The sequence below is a fragment of the Onychostruthus taczanowskii genome, unplaced genomic scaffold, assembly GCF_017590055.1.
Source record: "Onychostruthus taczanowskii isolate IOZ18803 unplaced genomic scaffold, ASM1759005v1 scaffold20, whole genome shotgun sequence".
Taxonomy (NCBI): domain Eukaryota; kingdom Metazoa; phylum Chordata; class Aves; order Passeriformes; family Passeridae; genus Onychostruthus; species Onychostruthus taczanowskii.
In genome coordinates, this window is record NW_024499240.1 from 14,649,114 (window position 1) to 14,673,143 (window position 24,030).

The window sequence follows — 24,030 nt, forward strand, 5'->3', positions numbered from 1 at the left end:
TTCATGTATTAAATATGTTATGGATATTTTATATTTCTTACCACAGTTTTTACAGTTTCACAAATATCAAAATCCAGGTGTACATGTCCATTTTGCAACATAGAATGACTATACAATTCCAAAAAGAGCAGGCATTTCAAATACACAATTCTGAAGTGTAAACACAGTGTACAAGCTCTTCACTTCACAATCCAGGTGCTATGCAGTAGCAGCTGAGGTAACACCATACAGCATGAACTCAACAAATGGTTGGTTAGCCTCAAGATGATTTTTAGCATCCTTCTGTCCTGTCACCTGTTCAGTCTTTAGTTCTCCCCCAAGTTATACAAACATACAATAAATACATTTCTGATTTTAAAGGACACTTAGACAAGTCATGAGGATTTATGTGAGTACAGTACATTTAAGTTCAAGTGCAAAAAAAGTAACTAGTGGCTAGTCATTGATGTTTCTTTTTATTGTCTATGGTGTTGGTCCCAGGCACTGCCAGAACGTGGGTTGTTCTAAAAGCACAGCTAAAGCACAGCTACGGGACACCCCTTCAGTCAAGCTAACAGATGTCAAAGTGGGTAAACCTGTGCACCCCTTTTCCTGCTCAGCTGCTGCCACCTTCCTCTCCCTGACTCTGGGCTCCTGCTGGCCTTGCCTCTGGCTCAGTCCCCCAGACCTTCCCCACAGAAGGCCTCGTACCTCACACACATCTCACTTCCAGGAGGGCAGCTGAGCAGTGCTCCCCAGTCCCATGGGAGCAGAGTGTTCAGGATCTCCCAGGAACAAGCTGCTCATCTAAGAAAACGGGCCACAACAGTGTCCTGACTAAACCCCCCCGACTCTTCCCTGAGCCCAAGGATTTCCCTCCAGCAGCAATTTTCACTATGCACCAGCACAAGCTGGCTGCAGACAGTATTAAGAATCATAACAAAACATAATCCAAAGTCCTCCAGTGTCTTGACATTGGGCAAAGTAACTTCCTAAACATACTGCAGTTGAGTTACATTTGCTTCCTCCTGAGAATCTCTCACTCTACTTGATTTCTGCATTCACTACTTTGCCCCTATAATCCTAAACATTTAAGATTTTTAGGTGATTCCTCCCTACCCCCCCACCTTCCCTAGGCACTTAAAGCTTACTGTTTTCTTAATAAATAACCATAATAACTACACTGCATTAAATAAACCCCTGTATAGATGATGAAATAAAAAACCCAAAAAGATCATTGATCAATCTCAGGCTGTGCAATCTGGATCAAAGATTCTTGTCTCAATATAACATCAAACCTAAAATTACCCAAATGCACACCACCTTATGCCCACCTGCAGGGCTGCAAGCACACAGGGTAACTTCTTCAGAAGCTTTCCTCCAGCTTTTGTGTTGCACTAAAATGCCTTTTCAAAACCTTTGCTTTGCAGAACTAAACTTCTATCTCAAACAACAGAACATTAGCATCAAAAACATATTCTTTGAATATGCACGTGGTTTACTTCATCCCTCACCGTAATATTAACGTACGCTTTCTTAAGCTACTCTGTTTCTGAGAAATCTTTCCAGAGACAGTTTCATGACATTGCTAGAATTATTAGATCTGGTATTTTCTGATAGACTATTCAGGGAAATTCTCTTAAAAAGTAATTTAATTTTGATTTGGGAATAAATTTAAAGAAAAAAAAATTATCCAATCAAGTCAGACACACTGTGCCTCAACAAATGAGGAGCGAACTCCCTTTCTTCCACAGATGGCAAAGAAATTTCCTAGCACTTGACTCAGCTTTAGCAAAGCAGCTGAGAATTCTTCCTACCATTATATCTGGCCACATCACTTCCCTCAAGAATCCGACCTTTTGGCCTCCCTGCTCATGTTGCTCTGTGTAGTCATATGAATATTCTTTATATAGTTAAAAGCTTGCACTGCATCACATTATGATTGTTAAGATGAAGGAAGTCCTACTTTTGAGCTCCTACTCCAGCGTTTCCCAGGTGAGAAGCAGAATTCCATGCACTGGATTTGGTAAGATGAGCGCATCTCAGGGCCCTGCAGCAGCAGGCTGAGCAGCATGATCTGACACCACATGGTTGCCATCTGCTTGGGAATCTGATGGTGCTGTAGGTGTTGGTGCCGAACAATTTCTGGACTGCTCAGAATCTGTTGGATTTTGGGGTTGTCTTGCTGAGCTGGCTGATGAAGCACTGCAATTCTCATTGGTTTTCTAAAAAGAGGGGAAAGGATTACATACAAAAAGTCAACATAAATACTCAGGGCACTGTCCCCACTGGCACCCCCCAGATGCATTCAGGCACTGCTGGAACGTCACAAAGCACTTGCTTTGAATGCAACATAACAAGTCAAATTTAAAGCAGCAAAGCAAAAGTAGTACATTTAAATCCAGATGACACTAATAGCAAGCAGACAGCAGCTTACCTTCCATATCTTTTCCTAACTGCACTTTCCCAAGAAGCATGCAAAAAACAAACTTGTGTTTCAAGGGGAAAAAAACAATTAACTGAACTTCAAAGTGTTTAGACAAGATAATTCTTTTGACTAAGCAAGTCTATAACTTTTCTTTTTCCCCTGCACTTCTTCTGTACAGCTTTTCTCAGTTGATCCCATCCTCCCCAAGATACTGCTGAGACTTTCTAACTGGCAGAATTTTTGCTGTATTGATGTACAAATCTATCCAGTCCTCTCAAACAAGCCTTATCAGGGAACTTAAGAGCACCAGTTACATTCCCAGGGCTGAAACAGCAAATCTCCACACTAACACATTTCATTAGAAGATGATGCACTGCCTATGATTATTTGTTTTGCACTGAAGCATAGAGAATAAGGCTAGTATGTCCCTTTGTTTGAAGGACTATGAGCAAGCAGAAGCAAAACTGATCCAAAATCTTAATGAAATAAGAAGGAATCATTTTTGTCACTGATTCTCTGTGCACTGACCCTTCTTCCAAATGATCGATTTTCATTTTAAGGAAGCTATTTAACAAATTTAGTAAGACAGCTTGGCAGCCTTTTCCTAGTTTCAGTATTTTAATATCATCAGTCTAAAATAAATGACTGAGCACAAAACCTGAAATATTTTGAAGCAAGTTTGTCTTCCTGGAGCACTGAAACAGAGACAAGAAATTCTGGAGAATACATGTGACAAAGAAAATGGTACCATTTTCTTGGTGCACTGAATTTTGGCACATTGTCAAGAAGTACTTTTGTATCAGCACTGGATTTTTACAGGAATAAAAGCATTGTGAAGGGAACATGTGCCATAGAGAACAGGCTGCTTCCCTTCTGGCACTTCACAGTGCTCAGGGAAGCAGCTGGGTCGTGTCTGGCAGTGCTGGACAAGCCACTCTCAGACACCACACACCTGCAAAACATTATTTTCTTGCCATGTTCATGGCCTGAGTTCTGTGTAACTTCTTTGCTCTGATTTAACAGAGAGCAGCTTACACTAACCTGAGGACGGAACCAATGGGAAACTGAGCAGTTTGTTTGGACACATTAGTTTGATGTCAGAGACTTTGTGGTATCTTCAGCTCACATTCTTTGACTCTGGAAAGGTCAAAAACAAACAAACCCCCCAGCCAACCTAAAGCCTGCCTCTAACACATTTCCAAGAATAACGTCAAGTAAGAAAGGCAGGAGGTCACTGACCAGGTGAAATTCCTACACCCAGCTCTGCTGATTCACATTCACATCCCAAATTACCCATTTCTAAAGACAGCACTTGTGGAAAAAGCATTTCTGTGTTTACGCCTACTGGGTGCAAGAAGGAACCTCACCCACCCTGAACTTCAGACAGGTAAACACAGGGCTGAGACTGACCCTGCTGTTCCAAACCCTGACTGACAGCACCTCCCTACTTGGCTTAGCAGTGTGCTCCAGCTCCAGTTGGAAAGGCATGGCCAGAGCATTACAAGTTCAAGATCCAAGCCCATCCAACCACTGAGGCCGCTATTGCAAGCTGCTCTGTGGGGAGACTGAACAGAAGGGTAATGGTGCACAGTAAGCACCAGCCACCAGATATTTTTCAGTCCCAGGATGGCTCTTACCTGGTGTAACTCTAGGTAAAAAAGAGATTAACTTAATTTGAAAAGAAGGTTCTGTATCCAATCAGCAACCATACACGTGTCTGACAGCATCATCTTATTAAAAGTAAATAAAAATAATTTTACAGTCTGTTAAGAAGCTGTGTATCTTCGTGTTCAATTATCACCTTGTAAGTTTTACAAAATGCATAACCTGCAGATTCCAGCTAATATGAAAAGAAATGTAAACTTAAAGGGAATCCAAATATATCCAAATCTGTAAAATAAAGTCCCTTTCTGTGTCTCTTCTCCTACCACCTTCAGGAAGATACTACTTGCAAAGTTATTCCTGCTACATTATACACAGAAAACAACTCTATTTCATGCAGTATTTCATCTACTGTGTCACAAGTCCAGTTTTACTACAAGCTGACAGAAAATACCTACCAGGTACTAACAGATTTACAGAGCTATAAAGTTTTTAAAGCAGCTAAAATTACATAAGAACTTCCTGAACATTAGAAGATTACCTGTAAAGGCTGATTCTCAGGAGTGGGATTGGTTTTGGATAGTTTAACCATCTCTTTTATCTGGTAGACAGCATAAGCTAAGGTGACCCATGGAGAAGAACTGATGCCCCAGGCAGGCTTGTTCACATCCTCTTGCTCTTCCTGGTGCTTAGTTTTCTTTGGAGGGAGTCTGGGCTCAGTCCGAGGCATGATATCTTCCGACTGCTGTTGCACAAGGTCAATAGTTGCTATGGGAACAGGACTGGAAGGCACTGGAATCCTTTCCGCCAGCATTGTCTTTTCTGAAGTTTAAAACAAAATCATCACTGGCAAAGCCAACAAGCTTAAAAAAAGAACAACCCTGAAGCAGACAATGAGCATGAAGTGTTCCTTGCTTTCACACTGTGGTTATCACTGCCCTGAAAGCAGAACACTGGCACGAGCCACCAGGAGCCAGACACGGCACAGTCTGGTTAGGGAAACGTGGTGGTGCCTGATGAGAGCGGCTGCTGTGCCACTGCACGGGGGCTGAGGAGCACGAAAAACTCCAGCTGTCCTCAGCAAAGAGTTCCTATGGAGTTATGCAGTTAGTGAGACAAGAATGGAGGATGGTGACAGTGAAGACACAAAGTATCTGTCAAAGAGTTTCAGGTAAAGGAAGAAATCCTCCCAAGAGACCTTTACATCTCAGGTCTTCCAATAAACTGTAATAGTTTTCGTAACTATCTTGAAATGTCATCCATAAAATGACTGCCATGACCCAACCCAATGTGCCTTACAATTTTGAGGAGCCAGAGTATTCATGCAAAAATAATGAAACAGATTTTTAGTAAAAGTGGGATATTTTCAGCAATAGCTCTGTGCTCTCTGTAAAAACATATTCTGTAAACTTTGGAAAAAAAAAATTCCCAAAGAAAATATTTTACAGATTAAGAACATCTTTTCCTTCAAAATTATAAAATTACATTTGGTTTACAAACTCCTAGATAGTACTGGGTATTTTAAGCAAGGGCTGGATGTTCTCAAGGAGTGAAGAAATGAAGAGACTAATTCTGTACACACTTGACCACATGCTTCATTTTACTCATCCAACTGGTCTGCTTGAAAGAAGCCTAATTACTGTAATATTTTAAATTAACATACACACTGTTAAAATGGGTAGTGTGTATTAAATGGAAACCAAAGACAGAAACAAAGAGAACAAGGCCACTATGAACAAACTGGCCTTTTGTAGATTCATGTGTAATTAACTGAATGCTGATGGGAAAGTGAAGCAGCAAATTGCCTTTTCACCTTTCCATTTTTTGCCATTATAATTTGAACACAGGTGAAGAAATTACTAGCAAAATACATATTTGAACACTTCAGTACAGGCAGCTTGATAACTAGTTAATTTAATATTCCAGCTAAAGAAAACTAACTTTCATTTCATCCTCAAAACTCATACTGGAAAGTATTTGGGTAAAAAGCAGCTCAAAAATTCATGACTTTTCACAGTTAGCCAGAGTTTTATTGTCCTTTTAAGAATTATATTCATGGTAAACCTCTAACTTTGCTCCAAGTATTTAGTTTCTGGTTAGCCTTTATATTGATGAAGACAGAGATTTAAAAGTTCAAGTTCCACCAGAGGGGAGATATCTCAGGTTTTAAAAAAAAATCAATAAAATTTTTTGCCCTCTGAAACCACCTCTACAACTTCTATCAGGTGGCTTCAACTGGCAGAATATGAGAGCACAAAGTGGGATTAAGGTGACCTTAACGAATTGATGCAACTGAAATGACTCACTACAGCTGTGAAGACTAACCTAAGGATTCTCAGAACTGAGAGGATGTACAGGCAGCAAAATCGATCATGCTTTCCTTCTATGGACACTCAAGAACCCAATGCTGCCCTTTTGCAGCAGCAGCAGCATACCACTTCAATTTCTTCATTGCTCAGGACAAAAACTTCCCACTTGAAAATGAACTGTTTTGTCAAAATCAGTTGAGTTAAGACGCCAAACATAAAAAAGTAAAGCTGCAGGAGCAGCTACAGAGAGATCTTTTTTTCACTACTTCTAATTCTGTAATGTCTCTATGACATGAACATTTACCTTCTTCTTCATCAGGAACCAACATCCACTGGATCAGTGCAAACAGAAGCAGAATCACTAAACAAGCCATCCCTATTCCTCTGAATGTGGCAGCAGGACCTGTAATGAGATTTTTTTTCCTAAATTGAGAAGCTACTTACTTAATAAAATAAAATGAGTCAGCATTATGTGCTTCTTGGCTACATATTGCCCATGTAGACTCTTATTAGCTTGTTTCATTACATTTTCCTCCCCCATCACTTCTTCAACAGGCTTTGTAAAGGATTTTTAAGCAAGTAATTAGATTCTCATTTGTTTGAGAGGCTTTACACTATCAACCTATTCTCTCACAAAGGATTCATTCATCTTACAGATGAGGTCAGGTATTCAACATAATAATGAAAATATCTAGGTGTAACATATTGAATCATTCTGGAACACTGACAGAAAAAAGCCATGAGCAATTTGGTCTGAATGCAGTGCTGACCTTGCTTTGATCAGGGGCCTGAACTGGAGATCTGAGGGCCCTCCCCAGCCTTAGAAGTTCTATGATCCTGTATACAAAGTGCATAACTCCTTAACATATAACAATACCTACAGCATAAAGAAGTTTAAAGCTGACAGAATAAATTAAAATTTTCACTATTACTTTTCCTTACCGAAGTAATTGACCAAAACCCCTCCAACCATGGCTCCACATCCTCTGCCCAGCCCCAGGTGGAGACCTTGCAGTATTCCCTGTGCCGACGTCCTCAGCTCCGGAGGCACGGCCGCGCTCAGGTACGAGATGCAGGCTGCCCAGATAGCTGCATGTGTGACACCTGCAGAAAGCAGACATTGTCAGGAGCACCAGGGCCACAGGGTGCCAGCACAACATCTGAGCCACTGCACTCACCAGCTGGAGCACACAGAGAGAAAAACAACAAAAACCCTCCAGTGGCAACTATCTGTGAAGTACAAATCAGCTTTTGGTAGTGTGATAGTGGCAACCAAGCCACAGAGACAGGACAACTCCTTCTGCAGAGCCTGTCAAAAGCTCTTTCTCCCTCTAAGATGACCTCAGTTCTCTTCTGGAGACACAGTCCCTAGGGAGACAAGTCTCTCTGCCAGATTCATTGTGTCTTCATAGTGACCCAGGGCCTTTGGAATACAATCCCAGTTTCATAAGCTGCAGGCAATTAAAGCATTGATGCCTCTCAGCAGTGTCCTTACCACCACAGTGAAGGCAGCACAAAAGTCATAAAATCCAGACAGTATCAGAGATATCCATGCCATTTCATAGGCAAGAATTAATCCCCTCCTGCCCGTCTTACTCTCCACAAAAACCCAGTCCTCAGTGCCACCAACCATGGCCCCACGGCAGCCCCAGTCCTCAGTGCCACCAAGCACGGCCCCGTGGCAGTCCCAGCCCCCAGCAGAGACCATTCAAGTGTCTGCCCAGCAGATTCGGGGTTGGGATCACTTTTTCCTCCTGCAGGAGAGCTAAAGGACAGTGAGCACATGACCGTCAGTGTGGGAGGCTGGCTGCAGGTGGAGCCCTCACCTTGGAGCACCTGCCTGGGGTGGAGTGGGGAAGAACAGGACAGGAAAAGGCAGGGTTGTGGAGAAGTTAGAAAAACAAAACAGTTTTGTAGTTCATCACACATTAAATAAACCTGAACTGTTTTGCCACCCTCAGATTGAGTGGGAATTTTTTTTCCTTATTTCAGAGGTATTAAAAATAGTCATCACAGTTTACCAATTCTTAAGCTCTGCCGCCTCAGTTTTAAACAAATATTGGCACAACTGATGATTCAGTCAACATGTTTCTGTCCTCTACACTTGACTTAGTAATGAACAGTTGGACAATCAATAGTTACTTAGGCATTTGGGCTGAAGACTCCTAAGAGCAAGAAAACACATTTTCATAACATACAGAATAATGTGGATATTGCTTAGGTGAAATGAGAAATAGCACTATATGAAATTGATATAGTGCAGGTATACACATCTAACATGGCTGTCCAGGTCAAATTCACTCAAAATCAAACCCAAAACTCCTCAAGCTTTGGGTATTACACATATATATGTGCATCTATCTCTCTCACAAGGTTTTGGTACTAGAACATCACTGTCTTGAAAAACAAAAAGCTTGCATTAAAATGAGTCTGCATTACCTTACCATTTATAGTTTAAGGCTTTAAAACTCACAGATTTTCTAGGCAAAAATCTTAGAGTTTCAAAACTCACTGAGTCTCTACTTTCTTTAATGCAGATGCATGGATGCATTGCAAATAGCAACCAAGAGCTGTCCCAATAACAAAGCAGAGCTAATTTAAAATAGGTAAAGTGGTTTTGGTTCAGAAAGTACATCAATTAACATAAAACATGCAGTTTTATTGGCTGTTAGGAGCAAGTCAATTCTTAAAGCCAGGCAAATAAAAAACACATCAGAAATTATTTGAACTGAGTTTGCCTGAACACAAAAGGCCATAACTTAACCAACAGGTTCTTGAATGTTTTCATCTTTAGCAGTGAAAGCCCCACTAGAACACAGTGTTCTCAGTTTCTCTGAAAACAAATCCATACCTTTAAATCAACTCACTACACTTGCCTTTAAAGGCACAGCCTTTTTATTTTAGTATGAGTACATTAATAATGTGATTTTTATCATAATTATTTATACAATAGTAACTATTTGACACAGTTTTTACCACAACTTACATAAGAAGTCTGGTCTGCATTACTGTTACTGCTAACCACAATTCTTTTTAAAAGAAGTTGCTCACTATATATATTGTGACATCATTTGCTAAAACCACTAACCACCATTTCATCATCTGCACAACAGTTCCAACAAGTGCAGCAACCCTAGAGTGATGCTTACAATTTTAGTGAATTTAGGATAATTCATACATAAACCGTGAGCTGAAGGTTTGGGGATCCAAATTTATTTAAAGAGAAATATGTATCATAATTATTGTCAGCCAAAGGCTAAACTCTTTGCTCTCTAGACTTAGAATAGTACTTGTTTTGGAGTTTGCTGAGCAACTGCCAAGTGAAAACAGCTCATTTTCAGGTTAACAAGACAGTTTTGTAATTTAGAAAAAATTCCTGTCATGCAAATTGGTGAGCTAGCATAGCTGTTATCAGAGAACCTGGACCAGTGCCCTGGAACAATAAATTGCAGCTAACTAGCATAGCAAAACTTTATCAGCTAAGTGCCAAATGAACAAGACTGCTTGTGTGCAATATATATAGATATATATGCTTTACAAGGATGTCTTGAAATCTTCAGTTATTACAGATTCAGCCTTAGCTCTGATTTTCATAAATTGCCTGTGCAAGTCAATACAGCATAGTGGTTGAAAACTTTGGATTGAGAAGTGAGTTTAAATCTCCTCATTTACTCCTTTGAGAGTACAATGTCCTCATCCCATCTACAAACAGCAGCTGGAACATAGCAGGGTTCTTATTACAATCAATAGACACAGTCTGCAGAGTCATCTTCCACAAAGGTCTCCATGCCCTTCAGCAACAGCACACGGGGATAATCCTGCTTGTATTGCAGAAACATATTAAACAGAAAAATACATTTTTTACAGAAGTCAACTAAAACTTCTGTTAGCCTTAAAACCCCTCTGAGCTGATGGAACTGGAGCTTACATAGAATATGACAGCTTCCTGGAAAAATGTTCTGCACAATTAGAGCAAGGACTTCACCGAGGGGTTTCAAAGACCCGTCAACTTGATGGCCCACATGGTGCCCACATGTTGTACACAATTTACTCTTTTCTGGTTTTCAATACAATCCTTACATAGAGAAAACAGCTACAATGCTTGCTTCCCTCTGTCAACAAGCTCACTTAAAAGTAAGAGCTTTCACCTCACCAAATTTCATTAAGGTATCACTTCTTACTGCCACTGACAATACAGCGGTTATATAGGAGAGAAAGCAGAGCACAAAGAAACAGGACTTGGAACTGCTGTAGAAAAAGAATAACAACTCTAGAAAAGATGAAAACTGGTAAGAGCAGGAAGGGAATGAATAAATGAGGGGGGGGAAGTCAGCAGTACTTCTCAAAAGATAACCTTGATCTCCCATTTGGCAAAACTGAATGAGATGACTGGAATCCCACAAATGCAGGGCCAGTGGTTAGACACACACGGGGCACCCATGGACATCAGGGACCACCAAATGACGTCTGATGCAGGCTGAAAAGGGCACACAGAACACAGAGACCTGGGGCTGGGTGGGGGAGCTGTGCGTGGGTTTAGTTTGGGTTTAGCTCTCTCATTTGCTGACTATAAATAACTGCAAATAGCCAGATTAACCAAGGAGCCCATGATTCAGCAGTGGCTAAATATGGTAACATCTGGCAGATACATTTATGACAAAGTATTATTCTGAAGGTCCTTACTTTTTCTTCAAATCTCAATTACTCAGGATTTGGGTACTGTATACTTTGCTGTATGCAAAGGCAAACCTATGCATTGTGTAATTCATATTGAAATTTCAGCAGAATAAAAACCACATGCAAAGTACAAGAAACATCTTTTTCAGCCATGACTTATAGGATACTTCCAGGCACAAACTTATGGCTGTATAGGTGAAACCAAAAGGGGTTTTTCCTGTATTTTGATATGGGATATCTTTAAAACAGGATTACCTAAAAGGCAACATCCAAAGCTTTGTATTCATCATTTGTTTTCGCCAGATGTTTGAGCAGGTGAGAGTATAACACATACTCATTCTTCAGGTTCTTTCTAACATGTTCCTATTTTAACACTTGGTATGAACAATAAGCATCAATTCAATAGTTGTTTGGGAGCTTTTTTAATGAGAAAATTCAGAAGCTTGCTGTTGTGGCAATTATAATATAATAACTTGGTTTTGTTAGCTCAGAATGTTAAGGAGCCAGGACACAAATGGATCTCTCTGTGTGTATGTAGAGATCCACACAGTACTCTCTAATGGCATTTTGTAACTCAAAGCCTACCTTACAAAGACTTCTGTAAGTATAGTAGAAAAAGTTAATTTAAATTCAAGTTATGCTGCATACAGAAGAATGAAATTTCTAAGTATAATCTGTGGAAAAAATTCTAAATATTATTGCATAAAACCAAAATATAGGCTTTAAAAAGATGGTAAAAAAATGGTACTCTTCAAATATTGAAGAAAGTAAAACAATTCCACTTTTTCATGGTTTTGAGAAGTGATACCCACCACAAAAAAAGGTCACGAAGAAGACACAAAAAAGGTCATAAAAACTAAGCTAGAACAATGTATACTTTAACATTGCACTGAAGTTCTTACAGACTTCTACAACAGGATTTGAAAACAGGACTCAAGTTACTTGTCAATAGACCACACCTCTGTCCTTGTAAATAAGTTTGTGAAAGGGCATGTCTCTTAAAGAAGCTGTCTTAGCATTCAGAAAGCTATTGAGAGAACTTCTGCTGTAGCTATTAAAACAAAAATTCTATCATCTAAAAGTACTGATGGAACTGGAAAACTGAAATATGCTAACAGAGACAGAATGACCCAGACTATGTTTGGAGATTTTTTGCGGCATCCTTTCAAGGACTGCAACCTCTGGCATTTAATGACATTCACATTTATCACCAAACAGGATTTGCAGTAGGTGTGTACCCTTGCAGCTCATGCTTCTGTCTCTTTATTTATTTAAAGGGTGTGTTGGTCTCACACAGTTCTGTTTGAATAAGCAGAGAACTGTGCACAATCAAATGCACACCCACCCTTTTAACATCAAATATTTCCCAGGATAAACAGCAATGGTTTATGTGTTTTATGAAACTTCATCTTCTGGGGTATTTGTGGTATTACAATAGAGAAATACCACATTTTTTACTTAATCACAGCTCACTTGAAAACAAGGTAAATGGAAGCACCTGATCTTGTGCTGGAAGGTCTTACCTTGAAGCACTTCCATCGGAAGAACCGTCCAGGCATTTTCCAGGTACGAGATGTAGATGTATCGTGCTGTGTTACAGGCAAGGCCAATATAAAGCACTCTAAAGGAAATAAAGAAAGGAGAAGTCAGGATAGGCTGCACTTTCCCTTTCTGGTATGTTATAATACAGCTTACCAATTTAGAAGTTATTTGCATGCATACAGTTTGCCAGTCTAAAGCATTTGCTCAACAGAAAATATATTCTTCAAGTCCTACACCCAAACATAAACTCTCCTCCTGCCCATTCAACACATTCAAAATCCTAATAGAAAAAAAAATAAATCAAAGAGACAGCAAACCCACCGAGCTTTTAATTGAGCTCTGTACTTCTATGCCACACTCTAAACGGGATTGTGTTTCAGAGAATTTCTGAGTGCATTCAACATCCTTTCCAAACAACCTGCTTTTCTAATCATCCAGAGATTCATTCTGCCATTTCAATGAAAGCCTGGAGCAGGTTTGTATTAAAGGAATTAATTTTAACCCAATTAATATAAGTTTATAGTCCCAGTATCTGCAAACTGCTCAGAACTACTCTAAAACACATCCCACAGAAGCAATATGGTTTATAACAACATGCCTCAGGATAAAACTTAGCCATCCTGTTGAAAAGCAGCAGATGCTGCATCTCAGAATTTAGAGAAAAAAACCCAACAAAACCTCTTAAAACAGCTTTTAAACAATGAAATACAAAGCCTATTTGTGAAGTGCATTTCCCATTGCACATTTAACCTGATGACTCTTCCCTTCCAGTTCTTAGATTTAGCATAGCTTCCCTCTGGGGTGCTCATTCATCCAGCCATCTTCCTCTTATTTTTAGATGGATCTTGGGAAACAAAGACTTAATTGAAAACATGTTTACAGCTTGAAAAGGGTGCTATTGCAACCTTCAAAGATTTTTTTTCAGGGACGAGGATAATTTGTTGTCCCAATAGGGCTTGTTGTTTGAACCCTGGTTTGGCATAAGTGAAATAAATGCAATTGATAATTAAAGCGAAGCACTGACCTTGTGAAAGGGCTCTATTCTTTGTGCTGCTTTTTCAGTTAGTTTTTCTACAAATGCACACCAAGAATTAATTAAATGGTACAGAACCACTGGAAAATCTAGAGTGAGACACCATCACAAAAACACAGCATCTTGTCAACATCTGAGGTCTCCAAATACACATGTCGACAATGAAAAATCCAGTACCAGAGTTTTTATCATGTCAGTGATATCAAAAAAGGCCTGTGCATTTCACAACAACATGAATTTACTTTCAACAAGTAGGGCAAGCTGGCAGGAAGTCATCCCCCCTCAGTCATACATCAAACCAAGCTGTGTTGCTTCCAGATACATGTGAGGTCCATGAATAGCTGGTTTAAGCTGCCTTTAGGCAACAAAAACCCAGGCATTCAAGGAAGAAAACATGGGAAGCCATGAAAAAGTTCACTGTTATACAATAATGAGAACAAACTTGTTCTTTGTGCTGTGAATCATAAATTTCATCTCATCCTTTAATTAATGCCTTCTGCTCCAAACAAATAACTTGATTCCTTTCATAGCCACAACTTAATGTAGCTCTTATGTACAACCACATTTCTGAAATGTATCAGGACACATCAGCCTCAAAAGGTAAGCCAACTCACAAGGTCTCCAGGCTCTTGTCTTCATTGCCCTACTGGAAAGGCCCAGGGTGATGCATACTCTCAGGAATACAAAGGAATGGCCTCACCCTATACATTTGTTTTTCCTCAGCAGCAGTACAGATGTACCTCTCTGTTTAGGATGAGTTCTAGACAGCTTAATTTCATTTTTGTCTAGCAAAAACTTTGTCTGTTCACCAAGAACTGTCTTCCTATTTCAGCTGTTCCCTAGCACAGCCAGATCAGAGATGTGACCTCCTGCTGCTTCAGAGCTCTTCCATCATCACTAACCACACACCTACCTGTGTTTTTCCAATATGTTACACTGGCAGAAAGATTAGGATTCAGAGTTTAAGAGCAGCAACTTAGTCAGGTTCTACCTCTAAATTTGTTAGAATATATTACAGAGTTTTAGGTAAATTACAGTTTATGAAGATTTCTATAAATATGGTTTTGGAGTGGTATGTCACACAAAAACTTTTGTATATTTACAGAGTTTTTTCAAAAATGCATTTATAATAATCACTTAGGCTCCTTATCATACCTAAATGGAAAATGTAAACAGATGTTCCTTATGAACCGTATACGCAGCACCCACAGAGACACCATACTCACTTCACAGGTTAAACATTTAAAGCACTGAATCTATATTTGTGACAAGAAGTCTAAGCTGTTTACAGCCATGACTACCAGTCTCTGCTTCCCATAAAAGCTCACAAGCTGGAACTGTGGTCAGACAAACACATTCTAGCTTAACCTCAAGTAGGAAGTTATTTTCAGAGCTTGACATCATCTTCTTAAGTGACTGGCAGTTTTGAGTGCTTCTACACCAGGTGGGGTCTAAATATTTCATAACCAGTTTTGTACATTTTTTTTTTGTCATAGTATTATAGGATGGTTTGGGTTGGAAGGGACCTTAAAGATCATCTAATTCCAACTCCTCTGCCACAGGCAGGGACACCATTCATTAGGCCAGGTTGTTCAAAGCCCCATCCAGCCTGGTCTTAAACACTTCCAGGGATGGGGCAGCCACAGCTTCTCTTGGCAACCTGTGCCAGGGCCTCACCTCTTCACAGTAAAGAACTTCTTCCTAATATGCTCTCAAAGAAACACTAGAGGCACACATGCACTGCACAAGTATATGAATAGTAGAGCTAATGAAGTTAGAAACTGGGCATTTTAATCAGCATATATTTAATATGGTCATGCATAAAACGCTTGGACAATAATTTGAACATTAGTTTTAAAACCTTATGAAAACATAAGAGGTTTCAAAATGTTGTAAGGGTTTTATATGCCACCACATACAATGGTTTTAAGACTTGAAAAGGGAAACTGAGTCTGGTAAGGTGTAAAGCCTATTTCCTTGCAGATCTACAAAGGACATTCAATAGCATGTTTTCCTGCTACAGTGACAATGCATGCAATTCTGGTACTTATCCTGTCTTCAAACAGCACAGAAAGAAAGACTGAATGGTAAGTATTCAAATACTGCAGAAAGAATGTCTAGCTAGAAGACAAACAACCCATAAGAAAGGATTTTAAAAAATAGATAAAATATCAACACCAAATGCTTCTGGCTAAGGATATGGAGCTGGAGGCTACTGGAATTTTATTCCTAACAGGAAAATTATTATCTGCATTAGAAGGCAGCAGACAAGACATATACAGAACTGTCAAAGAAGATGAACTATGAACTCCTATCCATATTTGTTTGGGGAAGAAAAAAAAATGCTTGCTTCCTCTCAAACACACAAAGTTCAGAAAGTACAAGGCAGCAGGCAACCAGGAGGAGTCATCTCAAACTGTGATGACTAAACACAAGCATTAGATAACACTAAAATATGACTAATGTGCATTTCCCAGGTGTAGGTATGCAGAATGCTGTTTCATAGCAAACAGGGACTAGTGTTTAAACAATTCAATCTTGATCCAATCTTGGCTTCACAGGCTTACTAGTGCCAAAAAAAAAAAAAAAAAAAAAAAGGAGTTAATTCCATATATCATCCTTCTTTTCATTGGCCAATGCCCCCATCCCTTCTATTTCATCTTATTCACAATCCTACCACTCCTTTGGTTTTCATTCTTTAGTTGAAGTCTAAGCCTGAATTCTGTACTATAATATACATTGAAAGAGCATACCCAAGCTATCTTTAGCTATGAAGACTGTGATCTGTTCTGTTCTCACCACTCCTCCATCATCTTATCCTTCCTCCAGGCTTTGCATGCAAGGTGTCATTTTATCTTACTAATTATTGTCAAATTCAGAGATTAAGACTAACTCTAAGTAAAGAGATCCTCCTCAGTTTCAAGTAAGAGAAAACTCCATCTTTTAAGTAATCTCTCAAATTACTGTGTTAAACATCTCAAACATTTTTAGTAGAGACCAAATGAATAACAATATTCATCCCAATAAAAGCAAAACAAAGAACAAAATACACAAAAAGAACAGTGCAAACAGCTTAAAAATACATCTCAATGACTGTGATTATAAACTGGGCATTTGGAAAGGATATGATGCTAACAACACACAGCTCTGAACTTAGATGCACAGAATACCTGAGTAAATATAAAAAAACCACCTTTGCAGCTTCATTAACTCAGGTTTTCCCCATCTTTCCTCTGCTGTGCTTTTTTTAAAGAGTAGTAGAGGGATTTAGAATATGTGGTTATTAAGTCAATTTAGTGACTTTACTGGAAACCAATGTTCACTAATGTGCTGGAAGCAGTCGCTTTCACTTACACAGGGCAAAAACAACAGGACAAGCCCTGCAGCCATCTCACTTCACAGCTGACACACACTGCTGCAACTCAAGGAGGAGAGCAAGCCCTGAACTAGTAAGTGACACTGCCAGGCTGCAACCTCATTCTGCCAACACCCAGAGTCTGATTACGAGGCCATGTACACAGGAGGTGCTCACCTCGTTTCCTCAGCTCAGCTTCTCTCCTCTCAGCCTGCAGCTGACACCCTTCCAGGCTACTGTGGGGGCAAAGAACTGCCCTGCAAGGGGAACTAGGCTAAAGCAGGGGGTTTGCACAATGCTGCTACTCACAGGAAAAAAACTGAAAAACTAATGGTATTTTTATGTCAAAACAGTCAACCCTTGAGTGGGTGGCAATTTGTAAAGATCTCAGAGTGATGCATCAGGGAACAAGGATATCTTCTGGAACCATCTGCAAAAGGTTATGGTGCCAGGCAGAAAGCACTAACTAACATGCAACTCAGATGCAAAGCAAGAATTTCAGAGCATTTCAACTCTTAAAATACCAAAAAATATCCATCATGTGAGCCACACAGCTGAGCAGGAATTTAAAAAAAAAAATTAGCTTGAGTTTCACTTTGTAGCACAAGGGCTGAGCCTGACAGTCACCATTTTTTGTACAGCTTTTTAATGATTGCTGCCATCTTACCTGATGTGACCAACCAATTCAATGAGTTTGTGGCTGAAGAAGTAGGCAGTCAGCTCAGACACGTGACTGAGCACAGAACAAACTCCAAAGAGAGTGGTGGTGCCATTCAGGTCTTCCAAGTGCCAGTACAGAAAGGTGAACACAAAGCCATATCCAAACCCCATGAACCAGGCCACAAAGAGCACGGAGCCATACTGGATACTGCACAGCAGTTTAATTAGGTCCCAAAAACTGAAAGACTGCGACTGGCTCATACTGGTAGGAGTGTTATCTGAAGATTCATTGGAGGCATTTCTGTCCACCTGTGAGATCTCGACCTCTTTTCTCTTATTTTCATCTTGCTTGAAGTGCGCGTAATGAAAACGAAACTGGGTGGCCACAATTAGCGCCATTGTCATGAGGACACCAAAAACAATGAAAACGATCCTGTAGTTCTTGTACTCTGGAGCTTTACATCCTTGACCTTCAATGGCAACCTCTGTGTGGGTATAGTCAATGCCAATTCCCACGGAGAGCATGGCCAGCCCCCAGCCCAGAGACCCCCACATACGCTGCAATCCATAGCGGTCCCTGTGTTTGCCGAGGTACTGCAGAGTTATGGTGTCCACAATGGTAACAGAGGAAGCACTGAAAAATTCTCCTATTATGACAACCAGCAGAATGAGTAGAAAGATGGCCTCTACTTCCTGTTGATCATAAACGAGCACAACTTGGTCAGAAGGCATCGGCTTAGTGCTGATGGAAGCTGGGGTGGTGCTCAGAGTTGTGTTCCCTAGTGAGGCTGGGCTAGTGGTGGTGCTTTGCAAAATCAAATGGGTACTGTTTTCCAAGGTAAAATCCTCACCATTGCTCTGTGTAGATATCAGGAATGTTATTTCAGGATTAGGTGTCCCTGTTGTTTCCAAAGTGACTGAAGTGGAAGTGACCAGGTCTCTCCTCCCACGAACTTTCGGGGATGCAGCACTCACTGTGGTCAGTGGAGAAGACACCGAGGTGTTTTGCAGAATTGTTGTTAAAAGGCTGCTTGCGTTGGTGGGATGTGCAGGGGGAAGGCCCTTTGGTACACATCTTAAGGTGGCTGGTCTCACAAATCCAATGCCCAAGTTGAACAAAACCCAGCATAAAAGCGAAAACAGGAGGACAATCTTGCCTTTCTTGAAGCGATCTGCCACCACTCCCCAGAAGGGAGCACTGCAAAACTCAATGAAGTACCTGATGCCCACCAGAAGTCCGCTCTGGCTGGGTGTCATACCCAGCTGCTTGTAGTACACGGGCAGCAAGGGGTAGAGAGAGCCATACGCAGAATAGAAGAAAAAATAAAAGACCTTTGAGATCAAAAGATCGTTGTTTATTTTGACACAGTGCTTTTCTAACCAATCCAGCTCTTCATCTGGGGCAGTGGTTGTCTCTGTCGAAGGGGATTCATTATTGGGTGGCAAGTCTTGATCCTTGGAAATGCCATTGAAAGGATCAGCAAGCACATACTTTCTCTTCTGTTCTTCTTCGTCGTCAGTTAGAATGGCCACCTTATCATCAGCTGCCATGGTTTACCACAAGCATCCAGTATCTGGTGGACTCTCAAGGAACTACCCTGTGAACAAATAAAACATAAGGTGGTTAAGGTACCACAGGGGAGCAGACCTGCAATGCCAGCCATCAAGGACAAAGACAGCTTCTTTCTTGTAAGTAATATTCCTGAGGAATAAATGCAGTATTCAAGGTGGAAAAGCCATTTGTCTAGACTAGTGGTACATGGTAACATCAATAAAAATGTGTTTTATAACCAGTTCTGTGAAGTTCTCCCAACATCAGCTTTTACATGGTGCAATAAAACATCTTTCATGTTTAGGAGAGAGAATAACTTCTATATTCAGAGTTAGTGTGGCAATTAAGTGCTAGCATTTGCAAGTCTCTTCTTTCAAGTTGGCTTTTCTCCCCCAAGGCTAACTGCTTCATTTCCAGTATTCCCTCCTATGCCAAAGGATAGTCATGATTTTGTAATTAAGCAATGCAGCCACATATATCCAGGTTATTTTAATCATCAAACATATTATCCAAAGCCTCATGATGGCCTTCAAAAGGCTCATCAGTCTACTCTTGAAACACCTTTTTCTAAGCACTGCACAACTACAGCAGAAATTGACGGGAGGCTTGAGCTTCTATGCTACAGGAATTAGGATAGGGCTTTAAGATCAAAATTAGGATAACAGTCTCAAAGACATCAAAGACCTGGGAGCAAAGAAACAGAGACAGGCCCTATAAAGGCATCTTCAAGTCAAATTCTGAAATTGAAAACAGGTACACTGGGAGGTAACAGCACTGCAGCTGCCTGCACTTATCTTCTGCAGAAGTGCCTGAAAAATTGATAAGCAACACTAAAAAATAAACACTCCTTAGACTTTGAGTGACCAAACAGCTTTCACATTTAAAAACAACCCATTCCAATAAATGGGGTTCACATTTAAAAATAACCCAGTCCAATAAATGGGGTTCTTAGCCTAGCAAAGAAAAGCTTCCTTTTCAAAGAACAAAAACCAACTCTGCCAGAAGGCTATCAGCTCCAAATCATTATTAGAAAAAATTTTTTTTTGCTCTGTTGGTATCCTTAAGTTTAACCTAGTAAGATTAACTCATGATCACTGTGAGAAAGTTAAACATTTTATATATTTTGGTTTTGTAATCCTTTGCTGTTTGGATTAGTATTACTATCACAGAGGAACTTTTTCAAGGACCAATATTTGAAAGAACCAGAAGAACCTGAAATTCCTTGAAGAGCACTCCATTTATGATCTTGACCGGTTCAAGGAATTTGAAGTTGGACAGGATGATCCTACTGAGTTCCTTCCAACTCAGGATATTATATTGTTCTATGATAAGTATTTTTTTGCAGTTCTGTACTTTATTCCAAGTAGAAAAGGACAATGAAGTAAGTCCTTCATTACTCATCTGAAAGTACAATATCATCCCCTTAGTCACACAACAGTATATTCAGTGCCTTTAAATTAATTACTTGTAATTCATCATTATTTAATACTGACAATGGATTTGGAATGGATAACATTCACTAGTATGTTAAATTAATTGTTCCCTATTGATTCAACATATATGTAACAGCTGTCAACAAGCCACAGATATTTCTAAAAACAACTGTTCATGAGAATAATCTAAACCTTACACAGTTCAGTGAAAGACATGTCTAAAAATACCATCATTAAAATCCCAAACACTCATAAGGTTTGTCTATGTTTTTCACTTTTAAATGTCATTTCTAGGAGATACTATCTATGAGGATCTCTGGTTTCACTTAGGCAGAAAAGGCTACATACAAATCTTGGAACCTTAAATATTCATGTATTCAAGGTCAGAAGTAAATGAAAACCATGCCAGCATATACACAGAGATTCAACTTTTTTCCTCCAGTTTCTTCAGACAATCCGATTAAATTTTATAAAAAGTATTTCAACTGTCAAAAGATTAGACAATCCTAATTAAGCTGTTAGAACAGTCAATATGAAAGCACATTTTCTTGCTCTTACCTGTTACCATCAAAAGCCACATGAATCAAAACCCAGCAGCTGTCTAGTGAGCTCCTGCAATTTTTGGTTCAGCCAACCACATCCACCTGACAGGTGGAAGAAATGTGGGGTTTTTGCTCATTTCTATATCCATAAACCAAGCCCTTCTAATGAGTAAATTAGATCAGTCATCATCTGTGCTCTTATTTTCTTTATGCCTTCCCTTTCTTTGACAACAAAGACTCCAGATCTTGCGCAGGGCCCCACTTATGTCAAGGGGATGTAACTGAGGTCTCAGTATATGCTCATCTGCTGTTCACAGCAACTTGCTTGCTTGCTGCATCAGAGCTTTACAGCATTTACTTCTGAAGAATAGATTTCCTGTTCCCCAGACATGCAAGACAGAACTCACATTTTAACCATGTGGATATTTTAGGACAACTTCTTTGTAAGTATGACTTGAAATCATCCTCATTTAAACAAGTTTATTCCTGTATATGAGCTCTGAACCATCTGGTTTCATATAAATAATACTGAAGGCTTTTAGAGCAATTACTATTAATTTTGTTTCCCTTTTCTCTTGAAGTGGAATTTCAATTCCATATGTTGTATGAATAGTGAGTACATAACAAATGATGATGCTGTTAATCTTTAAACTCTTCAGTTGCTGCATATTCTTCCCCCCTCCATAATTTGTATCAGCCTCAGCATCCATCTTCTAACACACTGCATTTGCATAACCCAAAAGATCCACTCCTGCTACTCTGACTAGAACATCCTAGATTAGAATGCTATGAAAAGTGTATTTCATAATAATTTCAGTAAATATTTTCCCACACTAAGAGCTTCATTCAATGTTATTAATAATACAGAATATACTCTTCAGAAATATAACAGCATCAAGAGTGGTAGGAGCCATATGGCATTCTTTATTGTTTTGATCACTAGTTTAGGAGTCAGGTTTTTGAAAGCCATATTAGGCAATGTTTTAATTTTTAAAAATAAATGACTGAAAACAAGAAAATGAACCAAGTATTGTTACTGAAAAAAATCTACAAAAACCCTGAACCTATGGGGATTTCCTTCTATGACAAAAACCCCGTGCCAGTCAGGGACTGAACGTGCAGCAAACTAGACGGAAAAACCAATATACTTCTCAGTGATAAGAGACTAGTTACCTATTGATTATTTTAACCATTGCCTTCAAATACTTGTATCTCTACTTTGCAAATACTTTTCTAATGCAGAAGACAATAGGAGGACAGGAGACAAGCACAACTAGCAAGTTTAAAATGAACAGAGGAGTAAGGAAGAAAGTTTAAGAGAGTTAACAGATGGACTTCAGAGTGAATACAAAGTTTAACTCATGTGAAGTTGAAGAGAACACAACTTTCTGGTTGTGTTGAATGCAATCAGCTCTGCCAGGACAAATGAGATCAGAGACGTTGCAGAGTGGTACCATCACTCTAAAAACAGGAATAACGGTTTGGAAGTGTTACCCCCAAATTCAGGGTTCAGAAACACACAAGAAAGCCCTAAGATGTAAATTGGAAAGAACTCCTCCAAGAATCCTGAGAAAGCCCTGCAAAGGGCAAGGGAAGAGGCGTAGCAAGGGCACAGCACAGCAGCATTTGGGTCACAAGACAGCACTTTGGTCTCCAACTAACAAACGAGCTTTTATCTTGACAGAGGTTTACGTTTCCAAATCACTACAGAACTCAGAGCTGGGAACCAAGCCCTTGTTTCCTCACCATCCCATCACCCCTACAAGGGGAAAAGAGCTCAGTGAGACCTGCAGTGCTGATTTCCCCCAGCTGTGATCCCACTGTGCTGGGCTGGGAGCGCGCATCCCTCGCTCCCAGCTGCATGGGAAGCACAGACTGAGGATTATTCTGTGAGATCAGGCCTTCTCTGAATCTCTTTATGCAAAAGTGCATGTGCTTCTCCTCACATATAAAGAATGTACTTGTTAACCACAAGGCTCTTCTCCCTTCAAGATTTGCCAGATAAAATTTTTTTTAAATCTAAGTAGAGACTATTATTTTTTCTGAGTTTACTGATACAGATTGCTGTCATTTGCTTTAATATCTATTCCTCTAGCAATCAAAATCCACTTTCAAGCCCTTACATCTAGAATATATTTTTTATCCAGTCATCTCCTGCAAACAGATACAAATTCCCTGCAGACTTGCACCTCTGAGCAGCTATCTTGGGAATGGAGGAAGAACCACTCGTCCCAAGAAATTCAGTGATGACAGTGCAGTGGTCATTTTAAAAACTGTAATGAGCCTCTTTGGCAGGTAGGTAGAAAGAGGCTATTCTACATTTAGTTAAGTATTTTCTTGGCATTCTTGCTTTTATTTCTTAAATCGATCCCCATTTAGTCTGTCTCTCCTAATAATTAACAGGATTTCAAGATCAGAAAGGATAAAAACCTAATCTACTCAAGACAACCTGACATTACAAGAATAAAAACAAAACAAAAAAACCCAAATAAAAATAATAACACTGTATACTAAAAACTCAGCTCTCTCCTTCGAGTCACTCTTCCCAAAACGTTGGACAAAAAACCCCCTCACTTTAAACTATATCTCAAATTAAAAAAATAAAAATAAAAAAAAAGTCAAGAGATCAGCCTGGGATAGCAAATCCCTAAACCTCTCAGGGAAAATACCACAGTACTTACAGAACCAGGCATTGAAACTTCATTTGCAGACCAACAGAACGTTAGACTTGAGGTGAAAGTGTACTGTTGTTCTAAAATAAAGTTTAATTCAGCATAAATATTCCATTTACTACGCTTTGAGAATTAAAATATAATTAGGACTCACAAAGCAGAGACTCAAAATCTGGGTTTGAATGTATGTGAATGTTAAAAGATAAACCACCAAAAAAACCCATGACAGTTCACGAGAAGAGAGTG

The 24,030-nt window shown here is 39.6% G+C and overlaps 1 protein-coding gene across 1 annotated transcript; it reads right to left on the reverse strand.

The window, feature by feature from the left end:
- Positions 1-8: 8 nt before the first annotated feature.
- MFSD6 (major facilitator superfamily domain containing 6) lies at positions 9-19,183 on the reverse strand. The gene is made up of 6 exons (XM_041403188.1): positions 17,593-19,183; positions 12,519-12,616; positions 7,261-7,422; positions 6,623-6,721; positions 4,551-4,831; positions 9-2,204 (listed from the first exon to the last, which is right to left on the reverse strand). The coding sequence occupies exons 1-6, from the start codon at positions 19,134-19,136 to the stop codon at positions 2,022-2,024; spliced, it is 2,367 nt and encodes a 788-aa protein (XP_041259122.1). The 5' UTR covers positions 19,137-19,183; the 3' UTR covers positions 9-2,021.
- Positions 19,184-24,030: the final 4,847 nt, after the last annotated feature.